Source organism: Orycteropus afer, unplaced genomic scaffold (genome assembly GCF_000298275.1).
Source record: "Orycteropus afer afer isolate SDZICR_OR568_19922 unplaced genomic scaffold, OryAfe1.0 scaffold00013, whole genome shotgun sequence".
Taxonomy (NCBI): domain Eukaryota; kingdom Metazoa; phylum Chordata; class Mammalia; order Tubulidentata; family Orycteropodidae; genus Orycteropus; species Orycteropus afer.
Genome location: NW_006921600.1, coordinates 20003740 through 20025971, shown reverse-complemented (window position 1 = coordinate 20025971; position 22232 = coordinate 20003740). Strand labels below are relative to the sequence as shown.

The 22232-nt window shown below is 39.4% G+C and overlaps 1 protein-coding gene across 1 annotated transcript in view; it reads left to right on the top strand.

Annotated features, from left to right (window-relative positions):
• Window positions 1-1627: 1627 nt before the first annotated feature.
• Window positions 1628-22232, top strand: part of LOC103208122 (complement receptor type 1-like) — a 250973-nt gene continuing 230368 nt past the window's right edge. The window contains 23 exon segments of the mRNA XM_042782469.1: window positions 1628-1745; window positions 2476-2550; window positions 2553-2648; window positions 2651-2740; window positions 2743-2856; window positions 3897-4076; window positions 4159-4265; window positions 4850-4931; window positions 7056-7445; window positions 9345-9533; window positions 9619-9718; window positions 9981-10063; window positions 10570-10977; window positions 11961-12137; window positions 12220-12310; window positions 12591-12667; window positions 14617-15024; window positions 15595-15771; window positions 15846-15933; window positions 16772-16854; window positions 17755-18147; window positions 19249-19434; window positions 20504-20689. Of these exon segments, the coding sequence (XP_042638403.1) occupies window positions 1628-1745; window positions 2476-2550; window positions 2553-2648; window positions 2651-2740; window positions 2743-2856; window positions 3897-4076; window positions 4159-4265; window positions 4850-4931; window positions 7056-7445; window positions 9345-9533; window positions 9619-9718; window positions 9981-10063; window positions 10570-10977; window positions 11961-12137; window positions 12220-12310; window positions 12591-12667; window positions 14617-15024; window positions 15595-15771; window positions 15846-15933; window positions 16772-16854; window positions 17755-18147; window positions 19249-19434; window positions 20504-20689 (3898 nt within the window).

The window sequence follows — 22232 nt, the reverse complement described above, 5'->3', positions numbered from 1 at the left end:
GGTTGAATCATCACAGGCTGGCCAACTCTGTTTATCCTGTAATTTCCATGACTTTGTTTTATGGTCTCTGTACTGTGGTAATGCAGGTTGGAAGCTAGTAGACAAACTATATTAATTTTATTCCATTCTTCCTCCATCCAATTAAAATGTATTTTTTGAGTAGCTAGTAGGTATGAAACTCTAGGCTAGATTATCAGGTTAAGGAGAGACATCAAAAAATATGGATAGATACCTACAGATTATCTATATGAGGGACCCTAATATTGTTGTAAATATTGATTTATAGACAAATATTATACTACAATACCATTTTTGTTATTTATAAAGTGCTATGATATCACAGAAGAGTAAATAATGCTATCTAGGAAAATTATGGAAATCTAAGCATTCCAGCATATGCAAAAGCTAGAGGAATGAGAGAACATGATGTCTTTGGGTAATAGAGAAATTCAGTGTGCTTGGAGTGAAGGGTGCAAGATGAAGAATAGCAACTTATTAAGTGGGTTGGAACTCAACTGTGAAAGGCCATGTCCTTTTTCCTTTAAGTAAAAAATCTACTGTAAGTTTAGAAGTGTGGGAGAAGCATGATCACATTTGTGGCTTCAGAGAAGATAATTTGTACAGCAATGTAGAAGATATTCTGGGCCAAAGGGAGACCAGAGGTAAATATTACTCAGTGATCCAGTGAGAGATTACAGCAGTAGCAAAATTGTTGGTTTGGGAAAATACTTCTAGAGTCCACTTGCTGAAATTTGGTGTTCAACTGAATATAGAGCAAGGAGCAGAGGATGAAATGCAGAATATGATATATTAAATATAAGTTTTTTAGACCAGGATACTTGGTAGCTGATGCCATCCACTGACAAAATATGAAAAGGGGAAATGATGATTATACATTATGGTTGAGCCACATATAAAATTTGCATCCATCCTCGGAGATATAGTCTGTATGATTTAAATAAATGGTGTTCTGAAGTTGACCAATCTTTGGAAGATAGCGATCTTGTACATTAATTTATGTTGTTAATAAACATAAGAAGGCTAGTCACTAAGTCCAGACAGATTAGGATTTACTATAAAACAGAAAAAAATTCCTCTGATTCTCAGCCCCGAATCATGTTTTGCTTTGTTTTCAGTTGTAGGTAAATCATTAGAATCCTAATGAATCCCTGGTAAAAAGCTCTGTGCTTATTACCAAGAGTATGGAGGTTGGGTCAACAAGTACATATTCTTATAATGAAGAGTGAGTTGGCAGGAGATATCTCCAGGGTACCTGAGTATTTAGTAGTTCAACTAAAAAACAACAGTCTTCCATAAAAATCCTAAGTAATTGCTACCTATTCTTAAAAAGAGATAAGCAAAAAAAGAATGCTTTCCCTAATCTGCCCCAGACACAACCCTTCAGGATTACTCACTAGAGAGGATCCCTAGAAGAGAAAGAAGTTTGGACTACTTTTCCTCTAATTTTACAGCTCCACTGCTTCTGACTAGGAGGAGTATCATTTGGCTTTAGTTTGTTGACTATTATGAGACCTTAATCTATCATAACTACCTGTCATACATACATTCTACTCTCTTGTCTTGGAGAAGGAAATAGACTTTTCAAATACATAAGTCTAGGTGGGAGATGATCACTCATCTCTTTGCCTTTAGATATCGACTCATTGGCAATTCATCTGCTACATATATTATCTCAGACAATATTGTAAACTGGGATAAGGGCATGCTTCTTCAGGAATGTGAGTAAAAGCACCTCTCAATTATAGAAAAAAAAAAAAAAAAAAAAAAACTCACTGCCATTGAGTCAATTCATCTTGTAGCAACCCTTCCTTGGTTTTCCAAGGTGGAAGTAGATTGCCCAACCTTCCTTCCAAGGAGTGGCTGGTGGATTTGAACCGCCAGCCTTCTGCTTAGCAGTCAAATGCCTTAGGCATTATGCCAGCAGAGTGCTCTTAATTACATATTATGTAATCCCTGTTGTTCCCTTCTAGAGCAAAAATAGGCATCGACATATGAAAATGAGTATCCAAGAAGGTTACACATGGTTTGGGTAATTCTGAGTACAGAGTTACGATTTTCCTAACTTTCTCCATGTTTCTCAATCCTGCCACACTTTCCCTCAATTAATGTTCTTTGATGATAAGTTATTTCACAGAAAATAAATGCTTAAATATAAAATATACCATTAGATTACATACTACCAACTTTATCCCATGCAAATGGTAGGCCTATACCCTGGTGATAGGGATGGGTGACCAGCTTTTTTAGTTTTCATCAGGCCAGCTCCATGTATCTTCTGACATTGCTACTTCCTATTTAGGCCCATATTTGAGATCAAAATATAGAATTTCAACAGTATGGTTAAATTGTAGACAGAGTTAAAGTTTGGTTTGTGAAAGTGTAAGTTAGGTATCCAGAAAATATGAAATGTAAATGCTATCTTTTCTTTTTTTTTCCTGCATGTTCCTAAAAATGCTATTCCTTGTGAGCCACCCACAGTCATCTCTTACAGGGACTTTCACAGCAACAATAAAGAAAGATTCTACTATGGAATGTAGTGACTTATCACTGCTGTGTTGGACAGAATAGGAAAAAGCTATTTGACCTCATGGATAAGAAGTTGGTATATTGTACAAGCAGACAATCAAGAGCATCTAGAGCAGCCCTCCTGCTCAATGGATTACTCTGGTTAAATGCCAAGTTCCAGAAGTTGATAATGGAATTATGGAATCTGGGTTTAGATGTTTATTTCCTTAAATGATGCTGTGATGTTGAAGTATAAGCCCCACTTTACCATGAAAGGCAGCAACGTAGTATAGTGCCAGCCAAATAGTAAATGGAATCCTCCAGAAAGGGGTGAGTTGGGCTGAAACTTTGGGACCTAGAAATGGAATGAGATTTCTGGAAAGATAGATAATGACATCTATGGGAACAAGAGGAGGAAGATAGTATACATGGTTGAATTTTCTGGTTAGATAATTTGATTATAAACGCTGAAAGTAATATCTGAATCTTGAAGAGGTGAGAAACTTACTATATTCTAGATGGAGTGTTAGAGCCAATGTATATTCCATTATCTGTATTAATGGGAAATTAGAGGACACTTTTTTAAAAGAGCCATTGATTAGAGATTTATTTATATACATATATACTATATACATGTGTGTGTGTGTGTGTGTGTATTTAAGTGGGAGCTCTGGTAGCATAGTGCCTAAGGCACCTGACTGCTAACCAGAAGGCTTGCAGTTCAAACCCACCAGCCACTCCTTGGAAAGAAGGTTGGGCCATCTACTTCCATTGTGATACCGCCTCGGAAACCCAAGGAGGGGTCACTATGAGTCGGGTCCAACTTGACAGCACGTAACAACAACAACAACAACATTTAATTGAGGATAAAATGAGCTCTCAGTTCCTTTGGTCATACCAAAAGAGGAAATCGACTGAGGTCAGAATTTGATTCAAAATATTGTAGACATTATATATTCTCATACTGAAAAAATGTAGCCTTTACGGAAGAAGGCTAGTATTTCAATTGGCTCTCTGCTCTCTGTTATCCTTTTCCCTGCTATTCTTATTGAGAAATATCTGATTTACTGAAAACATAGTAGCATTGAGAGCCCTTCCGCAAATCCCAGAATCCTCATCAACTTTGTTTGGAAAGCAGGAAGATACAGATTTTGGTGGTCAAAATACATAATAAAAGTTTGATTCCTTTGGTTATAATATTTGTGAGAGGATATCTGAGGCCTTTTTGTTAAATGAAATGTGAAAATGATGAGTGGGTATTATGTTTCCTGGAATAGATGAGAATAGGGAAAGCAGATGGTTATTACTTTTTAGAGAAGAAAGTTCTTATTTCAGGAGTAAAAGGGTTTCTGGTCCTGTTTTTTGCTCAGGATGTCTACCACCTCCACATATGCACCATGGTAATTATAACAAAAGAGATAAGGAGTTCTTTCCAATTGGACAGGAAGCATCCTACCTACAGCTTAAGCCTGGCTGCACACTCAATGGAACTAACCCAATGCAGTGCACATCCTTGGGAATCTGGAGCCATGTAGCCCCCATATGTGAAGGTGCCTAAAGCTCTACTTCATCTTAAGGAAACTCAACTGTTTCCTGATTCTTCATATGCCAGCCTTTTCTCTTTTTACCTAATGAAATTATGTGATGCCATTCCAAACCAGCTTCTGAATGGCCATGTGGTACCTCCTCCTAGATGCCAGTTTAAGGCAGAGGTTCCCTTTGTTTGTGATGAGGGTTGAGTGTGATGAGGCCTGAATTGAGACCTAGGACCCATAGCTGGTCCCTGCAATGTGTGATCTCTTAAGAAAGTTAAATTTTTTTATTTCTGAATTTTTTCTCCTTTATTTTTATGATTAAGAATTATATCATTAACCAAATCCTGTTTGTTTTCTCTAAATATTTTGCTTTGCCAGCAAAGCTGGAAATTGTTCTTCCATCATTTGAAGGAAAACAAGTTTTGATCAGAAGGCTTCTATTACAGAGAATAAGTAGAAGATGGTAGCTTGATGTGTTCTTTCGAGGAACTGGGGGGAGGGGGGGATTTGTTGTTTTTTCCATTGTTTTAAATAGTCAAAATACCAAAGAGGAGAGGGAGAATTCAAAAATTAACATGATTGTTAGGATTTTTTTCTCTATGTTTTTACCTGGTCTGAAATCATCACCCAGTTGAGATGAGTTAAAAACAACCTTGGATCTTTTCCTTAAGCCAGTAATGCTTAAAAATTAGATGTCATTAATACCATATACTTGAGAGAGGTGACTAATTCCAGGAAGCTGAGAAATGGTTATTCTGGTGACAGTTTGCTACCTCTTATTGTTTAAGGTTCTGGTAAATGGCAAATCTTCTATTCAACGTATCCCAGAAGGAATGACATGACAGTACAGTAAGTTTCTTGTCTGTGAACATGAGCAGAAAACAAAAATTATCAAGTGTGGCTTTTGCCTTATGATTTTTTGGTGTGTTGCCATGAGTTTATCAATTATGACATTGATTATTATTTATATATACGATCTATAGACATGCTGTTGTTATTAGGTGCCATCAAGTCAGCTTTGATAACGACCCTATGTATAATAGAACGAAACACTGCCCAGTTGTGCACTCTCTTCACAATCCTTGCTATACTTGAGCCCATCATTGCAGCTACTCTGTCAATCCATCTCATCAAGGGTCTACCCCTCTTTCACTGACCCTCCACTTTACCAAGCATGATATCCTTCTCCAGGGAATGGTCCTTTCTGACAACATGACCAAATATGTGAGATGAAGTCTGGCCATTCTCGCCTCCTAGGAGAATTCCAGCTGCACTTCTTCCAGGACAAATTTGTTCATCTTATGACAATCCATAGTATGTTCAGTATTCTTTGCCAACACCACAACTCAAGAGCATCAACTCTTCTTCATTCTTCCTTATTCATTGTCCACCTTTCACATGCATATGAGGCAACTGAAAATACCATGGCTTGGGTTAGGCACTCCTTAGTCTTCAAAGTGACATCTTTGTTCTTCAACACTTTCAAGAGGTTTTTTGCAGCAGATTTGCCTAGTGTAATACATCTGATTGTTTGATTGCTGCCTCTATAGGTGTTGACTGTGGATCCAAGTAAAATGAAATCCATGACAACTAAAATCTTTTCTTAATTTATCGTGGTGCTGCTTATTGGTCCAATTGTGAGGATTTTTGTTTTCTTTATATTGAGGTGTAATCCATACTGAAGGCTGTAGTCTTTGATCTTCATCAGTAAGTGCTTCAGGTCATCTTTGCTTTCAGCAAGCAAGGTTGTGTCATCTGAATATTGCAGGGTGTTAATGAGTCTTCCTCCAATCCTGATGCCACGTTCTTTTTCATATAGTCGAGCTTCTTGGATTATTTTCTCAGCATACAAGACAAGCATATAAAGAATATGAGGTCATTATTCAAAGCTACTTCCTGTGGGTTTTTCAAAGTGGTCTAGTTTCAAGGGAGGAAAAGTGGCCTTATAATGTGGCTACAGTATCTTTGGTAGGACAGACTGATCACAATGCCTATACCCCCACATAGATGAATGAAAAAGACACTGAATAATGACTATGTTCCAGGTAATGTACTTGCCCTTTCATCTTGCATCTTCAACTCATTGGGTTTTCACCAGGGAGCTCTGTGGTATAGTGGTTAAGGCATTCGGCTGCTAACTACAAATTCAAACCCAGCAATGACTCTGTGGGAGAATGATAAGGCAGTCTGCTTCTGTAAAGATTTACAGCCTTGGAAACCCAATGGGGATCACTATGAATTGGAATCAACTCAGTGGCAGTGAGTTTGGTTTGGTTTGGGTTCTTGCCACAACTTTTTGAAGTATTATTCCATAGACTGTGAATCTGAGGCTTAGGGAGGGGAAGACTTGACTAAGGTCACATAGCTATTGTATGACAGGTGGAATTTAAAACCAGGTTAGTGCTTAGCTACTAACCCAAAGGTCAGCAGTTCAAAACCACCAGCCACTCTGTGGGAGAAAGATGTGACTGTCTGCTTCTGTAAAGATTATAGCCTTGGAATCCCTATGGGATGGTTCTACTCTGTCTAACAGGGTCACTACAAGTCAGAATCAATCCAATATCAAGGGATTTGGTTTTCTAAACTGGAGTTTCACTAGTCCTTGGTGTGGCACTGTTGTCATTAGCATGTCATTAGCACACATCTTTCATGTATGTGCTAAATTTACCTTTTCCTTATTATTGATTACCCTTAGAACTGCTCCATAAATTCTGTTTCATTGTTATTGTTTGATCAAAATGGTGCTTATACTCTTATATTGATTAATTTCTTGAGTAATAAACAGAGGTAAGAACCTAAGGGTTTAGGAATAAGAAGGAATGATGGGTAGGAAAGAAATTATACAAATTTTTAAGTTTGTTTCTGAAGAAGTAATATGAACTGTATTTTGGATCTTTTACCTGAATTTGACTCTTTTTGTGGTGTTAGTGGTTTACACTAAACCTTTTCACTCAGGTGTCATTATGACCACGCAGTTTCTTTTCTATCTTTCAGGTATTTATTGTGGCCTTCCTCCTGTTGTAGAAAATGCTCGAAATTTTTATTTTTCTGGCTCCGTTGCTGTTGGCAATGTGGTAAGATACAGTTGTTCCCAGCTCTTCCGCCTCATTGGACACAAAACTCTTCTTTGCATTAGTAAAGACAATGTGACTGCATTCTGGGATAAAGCTGCTCCTAGATGTGAATATTATAATAAAGATTCTCGTTGCTCTGAGCCTAGAGTACCAGGGGGATACAGAGTTACGGAATTCAGATCATCATACAGACATGGTGATTCTGTGACACTTGCCTGTAATACTAACTTCACCATGAAAGGAAACAAATCGGTTTGGTGCCAAGCAAATGGAATGTGGGGACCTACACCACTACCAACCTGTGAGAGTGGTGAGTACAAGAACAAAACTGAGCTGAGAGGTTGGGCCCTTGCATCTGTACTGATCAAATATTGTATCATTCTCAAGGAAAAATGTGGATATATGAGGGGAGGAAGCTAGGGAAAGGGTAAAAATTATGGTTTCCTGTATTTTCTTTGTCATAAAATATAAACATTCATTCAACAGACATCAGTTGATCAAAGAAGTTTACAGTATAACAGGAGAATGTAAGTCGACGCACCTGGTAATTCAATATGAGGCACTGGTGTTTCGAAGGTAAAATCCTTGCCCTCCACGAGGGAGACCTTGGTTCGATCCCCAGCCAGTGCACCTCATGCACAGCTACCACTTTTCTTTTGGTGACTGTCATGTAGTTATACTGTTTAGTGAACTTTCTCACTAAAATGGAATAGGATCCAATGATCTGCTTCTGAAAATCGGCCAATGAATACCCTATGAATCACAATGAAACACTGTCCAATCCCCAAAGGATCATAGGGATGGGGCAGGACTAGGGAGTGTTTTGTTCCCTTGTGTATGGACTCACCATGAGTTGAAACCAACTGGACAGCAGCTGAAACAATAATAATTGATTGGTAAAATGAATCTCACAGGATGTGGGAGTAAGTGGGGTTGTGGTAGCTGGGGGCTTGAAACTATATCTGGATTACTGTTAGAATGTGAAGAAATGTGGGATCTAATCAAAAATACACTCAATGGATTTAAAACTCATCTATCAATAGCTGTTAATATAGCCTGTGAAAGATGATGTGCCTGTTCTCTGTAACCTCTGTAACCAGTTTCTAAACTGATCCATTATTCTCTCATAATGTCTTGGAAATCAAATCTGGACTGCTAAAATTGCATTTCTGTCTCAGTCAGAGTGGTGTTTGTTGCTTCTGAAATCTAAACCTGAATTTCATTTATACAATGACAGGGATCAGCCATCTTTAACAAAAGCTTTATCATTGACATTAGTTATTTTCTTAATATAGAACAATATTGATAAGTTCTAAATGGATTATAGTACTTAAAAACTTTAATTATTAGAAAAATTTTATTATGTATTTTTATGTTATACAAAAATAAAATTTTGAAGGTTGTAGAGATCTCCTTAATATAGTCACAAAATGTAAAGTCCAAACTGGAAAACAATCAAGCCTTTATAAAGATTTAGGTAGATATATATGTGTTGACATAGAAAGATCTCATAGACAGATTATATTAAAAGGAAGCAAGACATAGAATAAGATGTATTAGGTACACACACATAATGTGTGTGTGTGTCATTATAGGATCCCACTAAACTATAGCTGGCAGAATAACCCCTCAAATGAGAACATGGTGTTTTGGAGCAGAGAGAGAAGGTTAATGGATTGGGTGAAAGTGGACTTATTTGGTAACTAAATTTTTTTCACAAGGCAAATGTAATTAATGAAATGTAGGGAAAAATAGTGTATTGTTCTGCTGTACATGAGGTTGCTATGAGTCGGAGACAACTTGATGGCACCTAACAACAACAACATGGTATAGGAGCTTTGGCAGCTCTGTGGTTAAAGCATTGGGCTGCTATCCAAAAGGTTAGTGGTTTAAACCTACCAGCTGCTCTATGGGAGAAAGGTGTGGCAATCTGCTTTTGTAAAGATTTACAGCCTTGGCAACCCTATGGGACAGTTCTCCTCTGTCCCACAGTTACTATGAATTAGAATTGACTCAGTGGTGGTGGGTGGGATTCCTGGCATGAAATGGATCCAATTAAATCACAACTGGTTGTTGATGTTTAAAGGCTGAATTGAAAGTTAATGACTGTGGTTACCATAGATCAGTTCTCACTATTTGGATCTGGGTACTAAGTCAGAACCTAGGTTATGACAGATGTATCACCTGATGGCTTTTTTTCTGTGTAAAGATTACCCCTTGGAGTGTCCACCACTTCCCAGGATCCCCAATGGCCATCACACAGGAGAGAATGGAGGCCCCTTTGCCCCAGGATTGTTTGTGACTTATAGTTGTGAACGTGGCTACTTACTTCATGGAGAGAAGACCATCACCTGTTTGTCTTCAGGAGACTGGAGCGCTCTCAGTCCCACGTGTAAAGGTGCCCTGAATTTATAATCCATTTTCAGAATGTGGGCTATTATGTTATTCACCATAATTTGCTCATCTTTAGCTTGTTTTCTTAGAGGCACAGTGTAAACCTCCAGGACCATTTCCCAACGGGCAGGTAAAGGTGCCACCAAGTCTTCGGGTTGGCGTAACTGTGAACTTCTCCTGTAATGAAGGGTGAGTGACAACTGGGCCTATGACATTTAATTCTTTTGACTTGTATGTACATCGTGTGAACTGTGAAGTCTACAGAGGGCTCCTCTGTAAGCATCTGTGGACAGTCTGGGTTAGGGTTAGAGAGAGAATGCTCATGCAAGGAATAGATGCACATTAATGAACAAATTTAAAGAATGATCTTAGATTTAAGTAGAAGCTGCTACTTAAACCAACCACAGCACAAACCAACTAAAAGCTCTGTGTGACACCCTTCTGTCTCCAGGTATCGATTACGAGGCCAGCCTTCCAGCCAGTGTGTAATTGCTGGGCAGCAAGCTGATTGGACCAAGAAGCCAGTATGCGAAGGTAGGCAAGGCAACTGGTTTGCACCTAGTTCTTTGATCAGAGGCTCAGCTGAGCACCACATTCTCGGCTTAATTAAAAGCTTTTGGTTCAGTCATCACTGTACAGGCTTTTGTAGAGCAATGATCTCTCTTAGAGCTCCTTATGGGATAGTGTCTTTACTAAAAATCTTTTGATTAACTTTCTATTCGCCATTTACTCAACCAAGACATGGTTTCTAGCCTTTTCCTGGATGAAAACTCTGCACATTTGCTAACTTCACAACCAGGTCAAGCCCATTAAGGAGACTGTATATTGGGAAAAAGAAATCTAAGGATCAGAAGAGCAGATATGCTCAAGAGTGAGGTTTAAAAATAATACCTTTCATAGTGCTTTATGTGCTATGACTGACTCATTAAATATCATTCCCCTTGAAACTCAGATATAAGAGTGGTACCAAGTAATATCTGAGGCATTCTTTGTTTGCTGTACACCTATGGCTTTATCATTTCTCCCTGTAATGTTTCTAGTAATTCTTTGCTCACCACCTCCTACCATTCGCAATGGAAGACATACAGGCAGCTCTTCAGTGCTTGTTCGATATGGAAGCACAGTTACTTATACTTGTGACCCGGATCCAGAGGAAGGAGTGGCTTTCATCCTTATTGGGGAGAACACAATCTATTGTACAAGTGATAGTCAGAGGACTGGAATCTGGAGTGGCCCTGCCCCACTCTGTGAACTTTCTACTTCTGTTGTTCGGTGCCCACATCCCCAAGTTCGAAATGGACGTACCTTATCTGTGCAGAAAGAGGACTATCTCTATAATGACACTGTACAGTTTGCTTGCGTGTTTGGTTTTACCATGAAGGGCAGAAGCCAAATCCGATGTAATGCTCGAGGCACATGGGATCCATCGCCACCAGTCTGTGAAAAGGGTGAGTGTTATAGAAAAGGTGCTAATACTCATCCGTTTGAAAAGATAGGGAAAAGCATTATGGATTTAAGCAAGGCCTTTTCCAATCTATCCTTCCTTTGTTTATATTAAATACAGTGGACACAAATTACATAGAATGCTTTCTTAACATTCCCAAAACCCACAATTAATTCATTTTGTGAGATTATCTTTGGGGAAAAACATGACTTGCCCATTTCTTTAGGAAACGAACTGGCAAAAATGCTTGTTGTCTGAATTTACCAGTTGAATCAAGTCGATTCTAACTCAGGCCAACCCCATGTGTGTCAGAGTGGAACTGTGCTCCACAGGGTTTTCAATGGCTGAGTTTTCAGAAGTAGATGGCCAGGACTTTCTTCTGAGGCACCTCTAAGGGGACTCGAACCTCTAACTTTCAATTAGCAACTGAGCATTTTAACTGTTTCTACCCACAGGGATTCCATTTGTTTTAATAGTAGTTCTATTAAGGAAGTTGGCAAAGCCCCACACCAGAGTTATTATTCAGATGTCCCATAAAAAAGCTTACAAGATGACTTCTTAAGAAAGGAAAGAAGTTATAGTGCTGAGTGGGAACTGAACAAAATCTGAAGCAACCTAAGTGTAGAAAAGGGAAAACAATTAAGAAACACTCATCTGGTAGCATAGTGGCTAAGGCACTTGACTGCTAACCAGAAGGCTGGCGGTTCAAACCCACCAGCCACTCCTCGGAAGGAAGGTTGGGCAATCCTATTTCCGTAGTGATACTGCCTCAGAAACCCAAGGAGGGGTTGCTATGAGTCGCGGCCGACTCGACGGCAAATAACAACAACAACAAAATTACCCAAAACTAAGCTGTAGGGGGGTTTCTGTACCACACACTGTTGCAGAGCGGATTGGTAGCATTAATGTCAAGTTCTTTGCCTGTTTTCTTTCTGTAGTTGTTAATACCAGACTTTTTTAAAATTTTCTTTCTTTTCTTTTCTTTAGCATGCCAGGCCCCTCCTAAAATCCTCAATGGGCAAATCAAAGATAGACACATGGTCCGCTTTGACCCTGGAACATCCATAAAATACGGCTGTGACCTTGGCTACGAGCTGGTGGGAGAAGAATCCATTCACTGTACCTCAGAGGGGGTGTGGACACCCAGAGCCCCAGAGTGCAAAGGTGCCAGGCTTTGGATGTAGAGAGGTTTTGTTGGTATTGCGATTGCCTTGGGTTGATTTCTTATCCTAGTCTCTCTTCTTAGAGGCGGAGTGTGAACCTCTAGGCAATGAACTCTTTAAAAAGCCCCAGGGTCATTTTATTCGACAACATGCTGAATCTTCCTGTGATGAAGGGTGAGTGATGAGTGTCTCAGCCTGCACTAGGTATGCTTCTGAGTGCATACTGCATGCTTTGTGTCAGAACATACTCAAAGACGTTAGTGGACTGTCAGTCATGCTACTTTCCCATGCTTGGAAGCTATGCCTGTGCAGTGGATGGATGGTGCTGATGCTGGCTATGTTTTTGTTCCTATTGCTTCTTGTCCTAAAAGTGGTGAGTCTACTTTTGAGCCAACAGCTGTTGGTTAGTTTAATGGTCCCCAGGTGGGAAAATTACAAGACTCTTTGTCTCCAGGTACCGGTTAGGTGCCAGTGTTTATCAGCCGTGTCGAGGCACAATCCTTTGGTTTGTGGAGATTCGTCTTTGTGAAGGTGAGTAGCAAGAATAACAGAAAAACTAAAAGAAATGAGAAAGCTATGCATTTCCTGGGAGATTTCTGCTTTAGTCCATTTTATGGGAATGAAAATATTCAATTCTGTTCTACTAACTCTGTTAACAGTTATATTTGCAGAGTTTTGCTTTGTCTTTCTGTTGTCATCTCTGTCAAAGCACATCAATCAATTAAATATATCCAGTTGATGATTCTTTTCTGTGATTTAGGATTGTAAGAATAAGGAGGCCAGTGATTAAGGAGCCACTGTTCTAAATTGTGGGTACTAGTTTCATGGAGAAAATAGGCACATGGGTGTTGGATTTGAACTCAGATTCTATTTGTACTGCTAAATAGCTATATGACGTTAGGCTGTTTACATAACTTCTCTGAAACTCGTTCCTTGTCTGTAAAATTAGCATAATACTATAAACTGCAAAGTTATTAGAATTAAATAAGTGCTATTCCTATTTTCTGGAAGCTTTGGTGGCAATAGTGCCTAAGGTATTTGACAGCTAACCAGAATGCTGGCAATTCAAATTCACCAGCCCCTCCTCAGAAGGAAGAATGGGCAATCTACTTCCATAGAGACACCACCTCAGAAACCCAGGAAGGGGTTGCTATGAGTCGGACTGACTCGACAGCAGTGAGTTTGGGTTTTTGTTGTTGTTGTTGTTTAATCCCTATTTTCTAAGGAGCTCTGGTGGCACAATGCTTAAGGCATTTTACTGTTAACTAGAAGGTTGGTGGTTCAAACCCTCCAGCTGCTCCATGAAAGGAAGACAGGGCAATTTACTTCCATAAAAATTTACTGCCTTGAAAACCCAATGGGGGTTGCTATGAGTCGGAATCAACTTAATGGGAGTGAGTTCTTGGTATCCCTGTTTCCTAGGGAGTTCTGGTGGTGCAGTGGTTAAAGCATTCAGCTGCTAACTTAAAAGTTGGCAATTTGAGCCCACGAGCCACTCCATGGGAGAAAGATGAGTCAGAGGCAGTCTGCTTCCATAAAGATTTACAGCTTTGGAAACCTTATAGGGCAGTTCTACTCTGTTCTATATGGTTGCTATAGGGTCACTATGGGTAGAAATTAACTTGATGGGAGTGGGTTTGGGGTTATCCCTACTTTTTAGATGAGAAAGCTGCCTTCCACAAAATATGTGCTCAATCAACAATAAATATTCTTGGATAACCATATAAACTATTATATGACCTTAGCACAAAGATAGTACTCAAACAGCTTAATCCTATTCCCCCCATATAGTTTATCCTTCTGTTGTTTATTTTTAAAAGTCTTTTTATTAATAATTTGGGAGCTCTGGTGGCATAGGGCCTAAGGCATTTGACTGCTAACCAGAAGGCTGGTGGTTCAAATCCACTAGCCACTCCTTGGAAGAAAGGTTGGGCAATCTACTACTGTAGTGATGATAGTGGCTCGGAAACCCAAGGAGGGTTGAAATCAACTCGATGGCCATGAGTTTGGTTTTTTGGTTTAATTAATAATTTACTACTCTCTTTACTGCCCCACAATGATATCAACCAACATGTTCATTTTTAATAAAGATTACCATTATAAAAATCTGTCCTGTGTAATATGTCTAAATTGAATTGTACATACATAATGACATTTGATATAACCCACATCATCAAAACTCATCTATATCCTCTGTTGTTGTTAGGTGCTGTCAAGTCACACCCAACTCATAGCGACCCCTCATTGGGTTTCTGAGGCAGTATCATTATGGAAGTAGATTGCCCCATCTTCCTTCTGAAGAGTAGCTGGTGGGTTTGAACCGCCAGCTTTCTGGTTAGCAGTCAAGTGCCTTAGGCACTATGTCACCAGAGCTCCTTCTAGGAAATCTAATAACATAGAGGTTCAGTACCAGCTTCACTTCTGTTCTTTGGTATCTAATCCTGGGATAAATTTCTACAGTACCTTTTTCATCTCTCCAGAAATCACATGCCCACCGCCTCCTGTTATCTACAACGGGATACACTCAGGGGGCTCCTTAAAGGATGTTCCACATGGAACCACAATCACTTATACATGTAACCCCGGGCCAGAGAGAGGAGTGGAATTCAACCTCATTGGGGAGAGCACCATCCGTTGTATAAGCAATGACCAAGAGAGAGGTATTTGGAGTGGCCCTGGTCCTCGCTGTGAACTTTCCATCCCTGATATTCAGTGCTCACATCCCCACGTTGCAAATGGGAAAAAGATATCTGGCAAAGAAGCCCCATATTTCTACAACGACACTGTGGTATTCAAGTGTTATGATGGATTTACTCTGAAGGGCAGCAGTCAGATTCGTTGCAAAGCCAATGACACCTGGGATCCTGAAATACCAGTGTGTGAAAAAGGTAAGAACCCAATGGACAAAAAAAGAGGTAATTTAGATATTTATGTATTGTTTGTTATCTAGAGTCACAGAAAAAGGCAACACTGTTCTCCCATTCCTTCCGTTCTCTAATAGACTGTTGTATGTGAGCTATGAGCTATGTATGTTTTTGTGTAAATGCTTCTGTGGATCTGGGATATAGTCAGGGCACATAGTGAGAGAACCTTTTTAAAGGTTCCTAAAACCAGTAGCCAGTTACTGTCCAAAAGACTTCAACTCATGGTGACCCCATGTTTGTCAGAGTAGAACTGTGCTCCATATGGGTTTCAAGGCTGATTTTTCAGAAATAGATCAGTAGGCCTTTCTTCCAAGGCACCTATGAATAGACTCAAACCACCGACACTTTGGTTAATGGCGCAGCTCATTAACCCTTTGCATCACTCAAGGACTTCTAGAGTAGGAAGAATTCAGTGATAAGAGCTTTGTAGTCTTTGGCTCAAAAGTTTCAGACTGTTGTTGAAGGTTGTATACTTAATGTTCTTGAGTATAAATTTCTTTTTGTTGGTATTTATGTGGGGAGTTTTCTCTTCAGACTGCCACCCACCTTCTGGAATCAACCATGGTCGGCACACAGGTGGGAATAGGGTCCTCTTTGTCTCTGGGATGACTGTCGACTATACCTGTGACCCAGGCTACTTGCTTGTGGGAAACAAATCCGTTCACTGTATGCCTTCAGGAATTTGGAGTTCTTCTGCCCCACAGTGTGAAGGTAGTTCAGTTCCAGAGTTATTTTTCTCTTTGCTAATGAGATCTGTATAAGTAATTCCAACTTTGCTCCTCTAGAAGGATCATGTAAGCCTATGCCAGAAGATACACAAGAGATTCCAAATGACATGCACGTGGTAACATTCAATACATCTTGCCAAGTTGGGTGAGTATAAGGCAGTCCCTTCTGAGAAAGAATCTCCATCTTGTTTTGTGCATTAACTGTACTCTCAATTTATCTTGGTGACTGTTAGACTCTGTTGCAATCTTATTGAATGTGAGGTTCCACAGGCCGAACTTGCATCTTTGATGCTTTCTTTACATGAAAATAGCTTCATTGTGACTCTAGTGGTGCAGTGGTTAAGAGTTCAGCTGCTAACCCAAAGGTCGGCAATTCAAACCCACCAGCTGCTCTGTGGGAGAAAGATGTGACAATCTGCTTGCATAAAGATTACAGGCTTGGAAATCCCATGGGGCAGTTCTACTCTGTCCTGTAGGATTGTTATGAGTATAAATCAACTCAATGCCAGTGGGTTTGGTTGGCTTGGTTATTGGTTCATTATTTGTAACAAATATGCTAATGTATGATTAGTATGATAGTAGTATATGTAATAATAGGGGGGACTGGTACAGGAAAAGGAGCCCTGGTGACACAGTAGTTAAAGCTCTTGGCTGCTAAGAGAAAGGTCAGGGGTTTGAACCCACCAGCTGCTCTGTGGGAGAAAGATGTGACAACTGATATGCTTCCATAAAGATTTACAGGCTTGGAAACCCTATGGGGCAGTTTTGTCCTATAGGGGAAATGACTTGATGGCAGTGGGGTTTTTTGGTGGTAAATGACTAAAACTATAGTAATTTTCTTACTACGTCTTGGAAGGCCAAGAGTTTTAATTCCTCTCTGCCAAATTTCTTACTTAGAAGTGCATCGGTTGTTGTGATTTGATGGGGCTGAATTCCAGAGATGTGATACTGGAAAGAGAAAATGTGTTATCATCTATCTCTAGGTACAAACTGACTGGATATTTTTATCAGAAATGTCAAGATGCTGAGAATGGGGTTTGGATCCAAAAGAGTCCACTTTGTAAAAGTAAGTTTGAAAAAAATAAAACAACACAACAACTGATAGAAGGAGGAGGAGATTAGATGAGGGCTGGCCACTAAAGGGGCCTAAGACACTTGACTGCTAACCAGAAGGGTGGTGGTTAAAACCCACCAGCCACTCCTCAGAAGGAAGATGGGGCAATCTACTTCCGTAGTGATACTGACTCAGAAACCCAAGGAGGGGTCGCTATGAGTTGGGTCCGACTCGACGGCACTTAACAACAACAAATATATATATATATATAAACATAGTAAAGAAAGACATATAGGTATGACTCGAAAATAGGAGACTACATATATTGTTGTTGTTAAGTGCCGTCGAGTCATTTCCGACTCATAGCGACCCCATGCACAGCAGAACGGAGCTCTGGTAGCGTAGTGCCTAAGGCACTTGACTGCTAACCAGAAGATTCAAACCCACCAGCCACTCTTTGGCAGGAAGGTTGAGCAATCTACTTCCGTAGTGATACCACCTCAGAAACCCAAGGAGGGGTCACTATGAGTCAGGTCCAACTTGATAGCACATAACAAAAACAACATATATATATATATATATATATATATATATATATATATATATATATATACACACACACACACACACACACACACACACATATATATATATAGTCTCCTGTTTTCTAGTCATACCTATATTTCTTTCTTTACTATGTTTATTTATTTATTTATTTTTAATTAGTATGTATTACTCATACCTGAAAATTTAATAAAGCTCTTTGAAAAATGAATAATCCAGGTTCTAAATTTCAAACAATCTTCTAGTTATGAGAAATTCATCCACTAACATAGTTTTATCTGTACCTATATGAAGACTTTCCACCTTGATGTACTAGCTGAAGCAGAATTCCCTAAATCTCCTCTACAGTCATTCACTGTCCACCTCCACCAGTAATTGAAAATGGAAGGCATACAAGTGTGACAGCAAAACACTTTCTATACGGAAATGAAGTTTCTTATGAATGTGGCCGAGGATTCAATCTTCTGGGAGAGAAAACTATACGGTGCCTGAGTGATGCTGAAGGACGTGGAGTTTGGAGTGGACCTCCCCCAAAATGTTCCCGGTCTCTTCCTGTGACTCACTGCCCTAGCCCAGAAGTCAAACATGGATACCAGCTAAACAAAACTCGTTCTTTATATTTCCACAATGACATAGTATATGTTGCCTGCAATTCAGGGTTCATTATGTATGGCAGTCATTCAATTAGGTGTCATACCAATAACACGTGGGTTCCAGGTCTACCAACTTGTATCAAAAAGGGTAAGATATCTTAAGAGATAAAGTATGAGATGTTGCACAGAATAATGGGGGGGGGGAAGAATCTTCACTTGCCATTCTGCCCAAAGAAAAGCATGTAGAAGAAGGTGAAGCCATGATAATTTTAATAATAATAATTTATAGTACTTTATAAAATAATATAATTTAATATAATCATAATTTATAATGGTTTATAAAATAACTGCTTTTTCTTCTCAATTTTTTTTTCTTTCTTTCTTTCATTGCTAAGTATATTAAGCTAAGGTAAATGAAAGGATAGTGCTTAATTTCCAAATGGAGTTCTCAAAACTTATTTTTTCACTGGATTTAAAATAAGAAAAATTCACCTCTCTTTTTGCAAATGTTGGGTGGTGATAATGGTTGATAATTTGATAACAGAAAGAGAACTTTGGGTGTTCTTGAGAATGAAACCTTCAAACCCACTGAATTGTCTTTCTTGTAACTTTTAGTTATCATTTGGTAGCCTTATTCTTGTCACTGACTATCTACAGGAGAGGCCACCAGTTGGTGACCCAAGAACTGAATTCAGCATATGGAACTATTATGATTGGTCAGCACTAATAGTCTTTATTTGAAGGGAAACCCGTCTCCACAACCCAAGATTAATAGTGAACCCATGACACAGTGAGGGCCTCCTTTGCAACATACCAACCAGAAACTTGAGCTAAGCAGTGGCTGCCACTTTTAAAGCAGAGGCTCTTGGATTTGCCCTATCTGCCTGCTTCACTCCCTGGCTCCCATAAGCATTTGAATGTGTGTTCTTACCTTAATTACCATCTGTCTGCTATTTAAAGAGAAAAGAAGACAATACTGCTGGGTGATACATTGAAATAGTGGGCTCCAAACATTGATATTTCATTGTCTTATCTTTGACACTTCTCTTCTGATCACCTATGATATAGATGACATGCAGACCCCTGCCTAGTGCTAGTCAGTCTGGGTGGAATGAATGAGTGTTTCCAGGTACCAATTAGTTAGTTGGCTTATTGTCTGCTTTCTCTTTGTATCCCTAACAACCAGAAATAGTGTTGATTACATGTTGCTCTGTGCTGAATTAAAGATCCTTTCTTATTGCTGTCTAAGCTTTCTTAGGTTGTGAACCTCCATCTCAGATCCCCAATGGGCAGCATACTGGTGGAGATATAGCTAAATTTTCCCCTGGAATGTCGATCCTGTACAGCTGTGACCCAGGCTATCTGCTGGTGGGAGAGGAACTCCTTCTTTGCACGCACAAGAGAACCTGGAGCCAACCTGTCCCATATTGTAAAGGTGTTTTGTCTATATTTTCCCTATCTTTAATCATATTTATCCCAAATAGATGTATTCAGTTAGGTGCCATCTTAAAAAAAAAAAAGAGAGAGGAAGAGAAGAAACCCAAACAAGTTGCAGTTGAGTTGATTATGACTCATTGGTAACCCCGTAAGTTTCAGAGGAGAACTGCTAAACACCCCAAAATAAGAGAATGGCTTAGGCTGTATTCTATCTGGTGAGTGACCATATGTAGACATTTTAATATACAACGTTGAAGTGCATATGTGAATGAAACAAATGAAGTGCCAATTTTACTTGTACTGTAGTTACAATTAAGTGTGCATTTGACAAAATACTAATAAAACCACAATGATCTTTTAAGTGGATTTCCTCTGAGTGGCTATGGGATTATAGGTACATTTTAAAATAAAAGTTACAGAAGGTCATTTTCATTATCATAAACAATCATATGAAATATGAGTAAGAAGTTAATATCTATTGAGCATTTACTACTGTATGCCAGGTAATATAAACAGCACTTTACATGCATTCTCTCACTTACTTTTTATAAGCACCATGCAAGGTTGGCACCTTTATTATCCCTGTTTTACAGGGGAGGTCCCAAAGGCATGAAGAGAATTGTAACATAACCATAGTCACATGGTTAGGATGTAAACCCAAGAATTCACACTATAGATCCCTGCACTGAAAACATAAAATTAATGAGGAAGCATGGACATGTATAAGAATTAGAAAAAAAAGAAGCAGGTAAAACAGTAATTCAGAACACTTAGTATTATGCATTGAGCCCTCACCATTACTCTAAAGAGGCATTAAATTTATCCAACACTATCAGCATAGAAAATGAAAGAAGAAAAATAATTTTGCTTAAATGATCTAGACATTATTGTGATGGTTGAGGTTAAAGGCTGTGTGCCGAGATTATTCGCTTATATTCTTTGAATGAAGTCTTGCTCACTAGGATGAAATCAGTTGGTTTCATAAACTTTCCATTAAGGGCAATATCTGCATCCTTGGTAAAATGCTAAAATATGACACAGCTTCAATTAGATTCCTTTCATTTCAGAGGTAAACTGTAGCTTCCCCGAGTATATGAGTGGAATGCAGAAGGAGCTGGAGCCCAGGAAAATGTACCACTATGGAGCTGTTGTGACTGTGGAGTGTGAAGATGGGTATACTCTGGAAGGCAGTCCCCAGAGCCAGTGCCAGGAGGATGACAGGTGGAACCCGCCCCTGGCTGTCTGCAAGTCACGTGAGTGCAAGGGTCTTCACTGTGGCTCTTACCTTCCCTCCTGGAGAATGGAGAGTGATAAGTGTCTCCCTCCAAGTTAGGGACACATGGGTTTTAAATTGACATGGGTCTGTGATCAGTGGGGCAGCAGAATAATTCTGGAGTCAGTGGTCTGTTCTACAATAAAACCCAAAACTTTCTGAGGATGGGGGAAGTAAATAAAAGATGATAGAGAGGAGCATTTACTTAAAAGGAGAAAACAAACCAACAAACTTAAAACCTTACATTTGGAAAGGAGTTGTACTAAGATCCCCTCATTGTTACATCTTGATTTGTAAGTGCTCACCATGTTGACAGAGGGTTCCAAAAACATGTTAGCTCACCTGTTAGAACTCTGATTATAACTTAGAACATACTGGTTTATTTCATTAGTGATCTATCCCAAGACACCTAATTAAAGTGATACCCAAAATAGTTCAGTGAGTCATTACATAAGAAATAGAGAAAGAGTAGGTACTACTCAGGGTTCCCTTATATCTTTATAAATAGACTCAAGAGGGATGTGAGTGTTGATTTCTGGAACATTACCATGGGCTTGGGCTGTACTGAATTATGTTACTAGATTGACATTTTCATGATTTTGTATTTTCTCCTTAGGCTCATTTACTTCTCTTCTTTGTGGTAAGTTTTCTTAAATACTTAAAGATAAGGATCTAATGGAATGATTTGCAAAAGTATATAAAATCACATACAGTATTGTGTTGTCAGTGAAGGCAAACATTGATATATGGGTGGATAGATGGGTGAACAGGCTGAATGATTAAGTATGTCTATGCAGGGGGAACTGTACCCATGACCATGTACAGGGTTGGCAGACAATGTTTCTACAAGTGTATTTGTATGTTCTATAAGAATTTCCTGGTATATAATAGAGCTGACAAGAGACAAGATTGTAGTCACTTCTTGGCAACAGCCAGCTACCCAGAGGGAGCAAGTAGTTGGACCTGTGGACTCGGGACCATGGTCACAGGGGACATCAAGCTCATATGGCATTACATACTACACAAAAACATTGTTCCACATCCTACTTTGGCAAGTAGTGACTGGGATCTTAAAAGCTTGCAAGCAGCCATCTAGATTCAGTGATGGGTCTCTCCTTGTTCAGAGCAAAGAAGAATAAAGAAAACCAAAGACGCATGGAAACAGTTAGTCCAAGGGACTGGTACACCATGTGATCCTCCGCCTATATAACTATGATACCAGAAGAACTAGATGGTGCCCAGCTACCACTGTCAACCACTTGGAGGGGGATCTATGTAGGAGATCCTGGGTAGAGTGGGAGAACAATGTAGAACAAATCTCAAAATCATTAAAAAAAAGGGACCAGGTTTGCTGGTCTGATAGAGCCTGATGGAACCACTGAGACTATGGCCCCTAGCTGCCCTTCAGGTCTGAAATTGAACCCACTCCTGTGGCATCCAGCCAAACTAAAGACAGGCATATGAGCTAAACATTTACATTAGGCAGATACACTCCTTGGAGTGAACAGCATGGGAGAACAGAA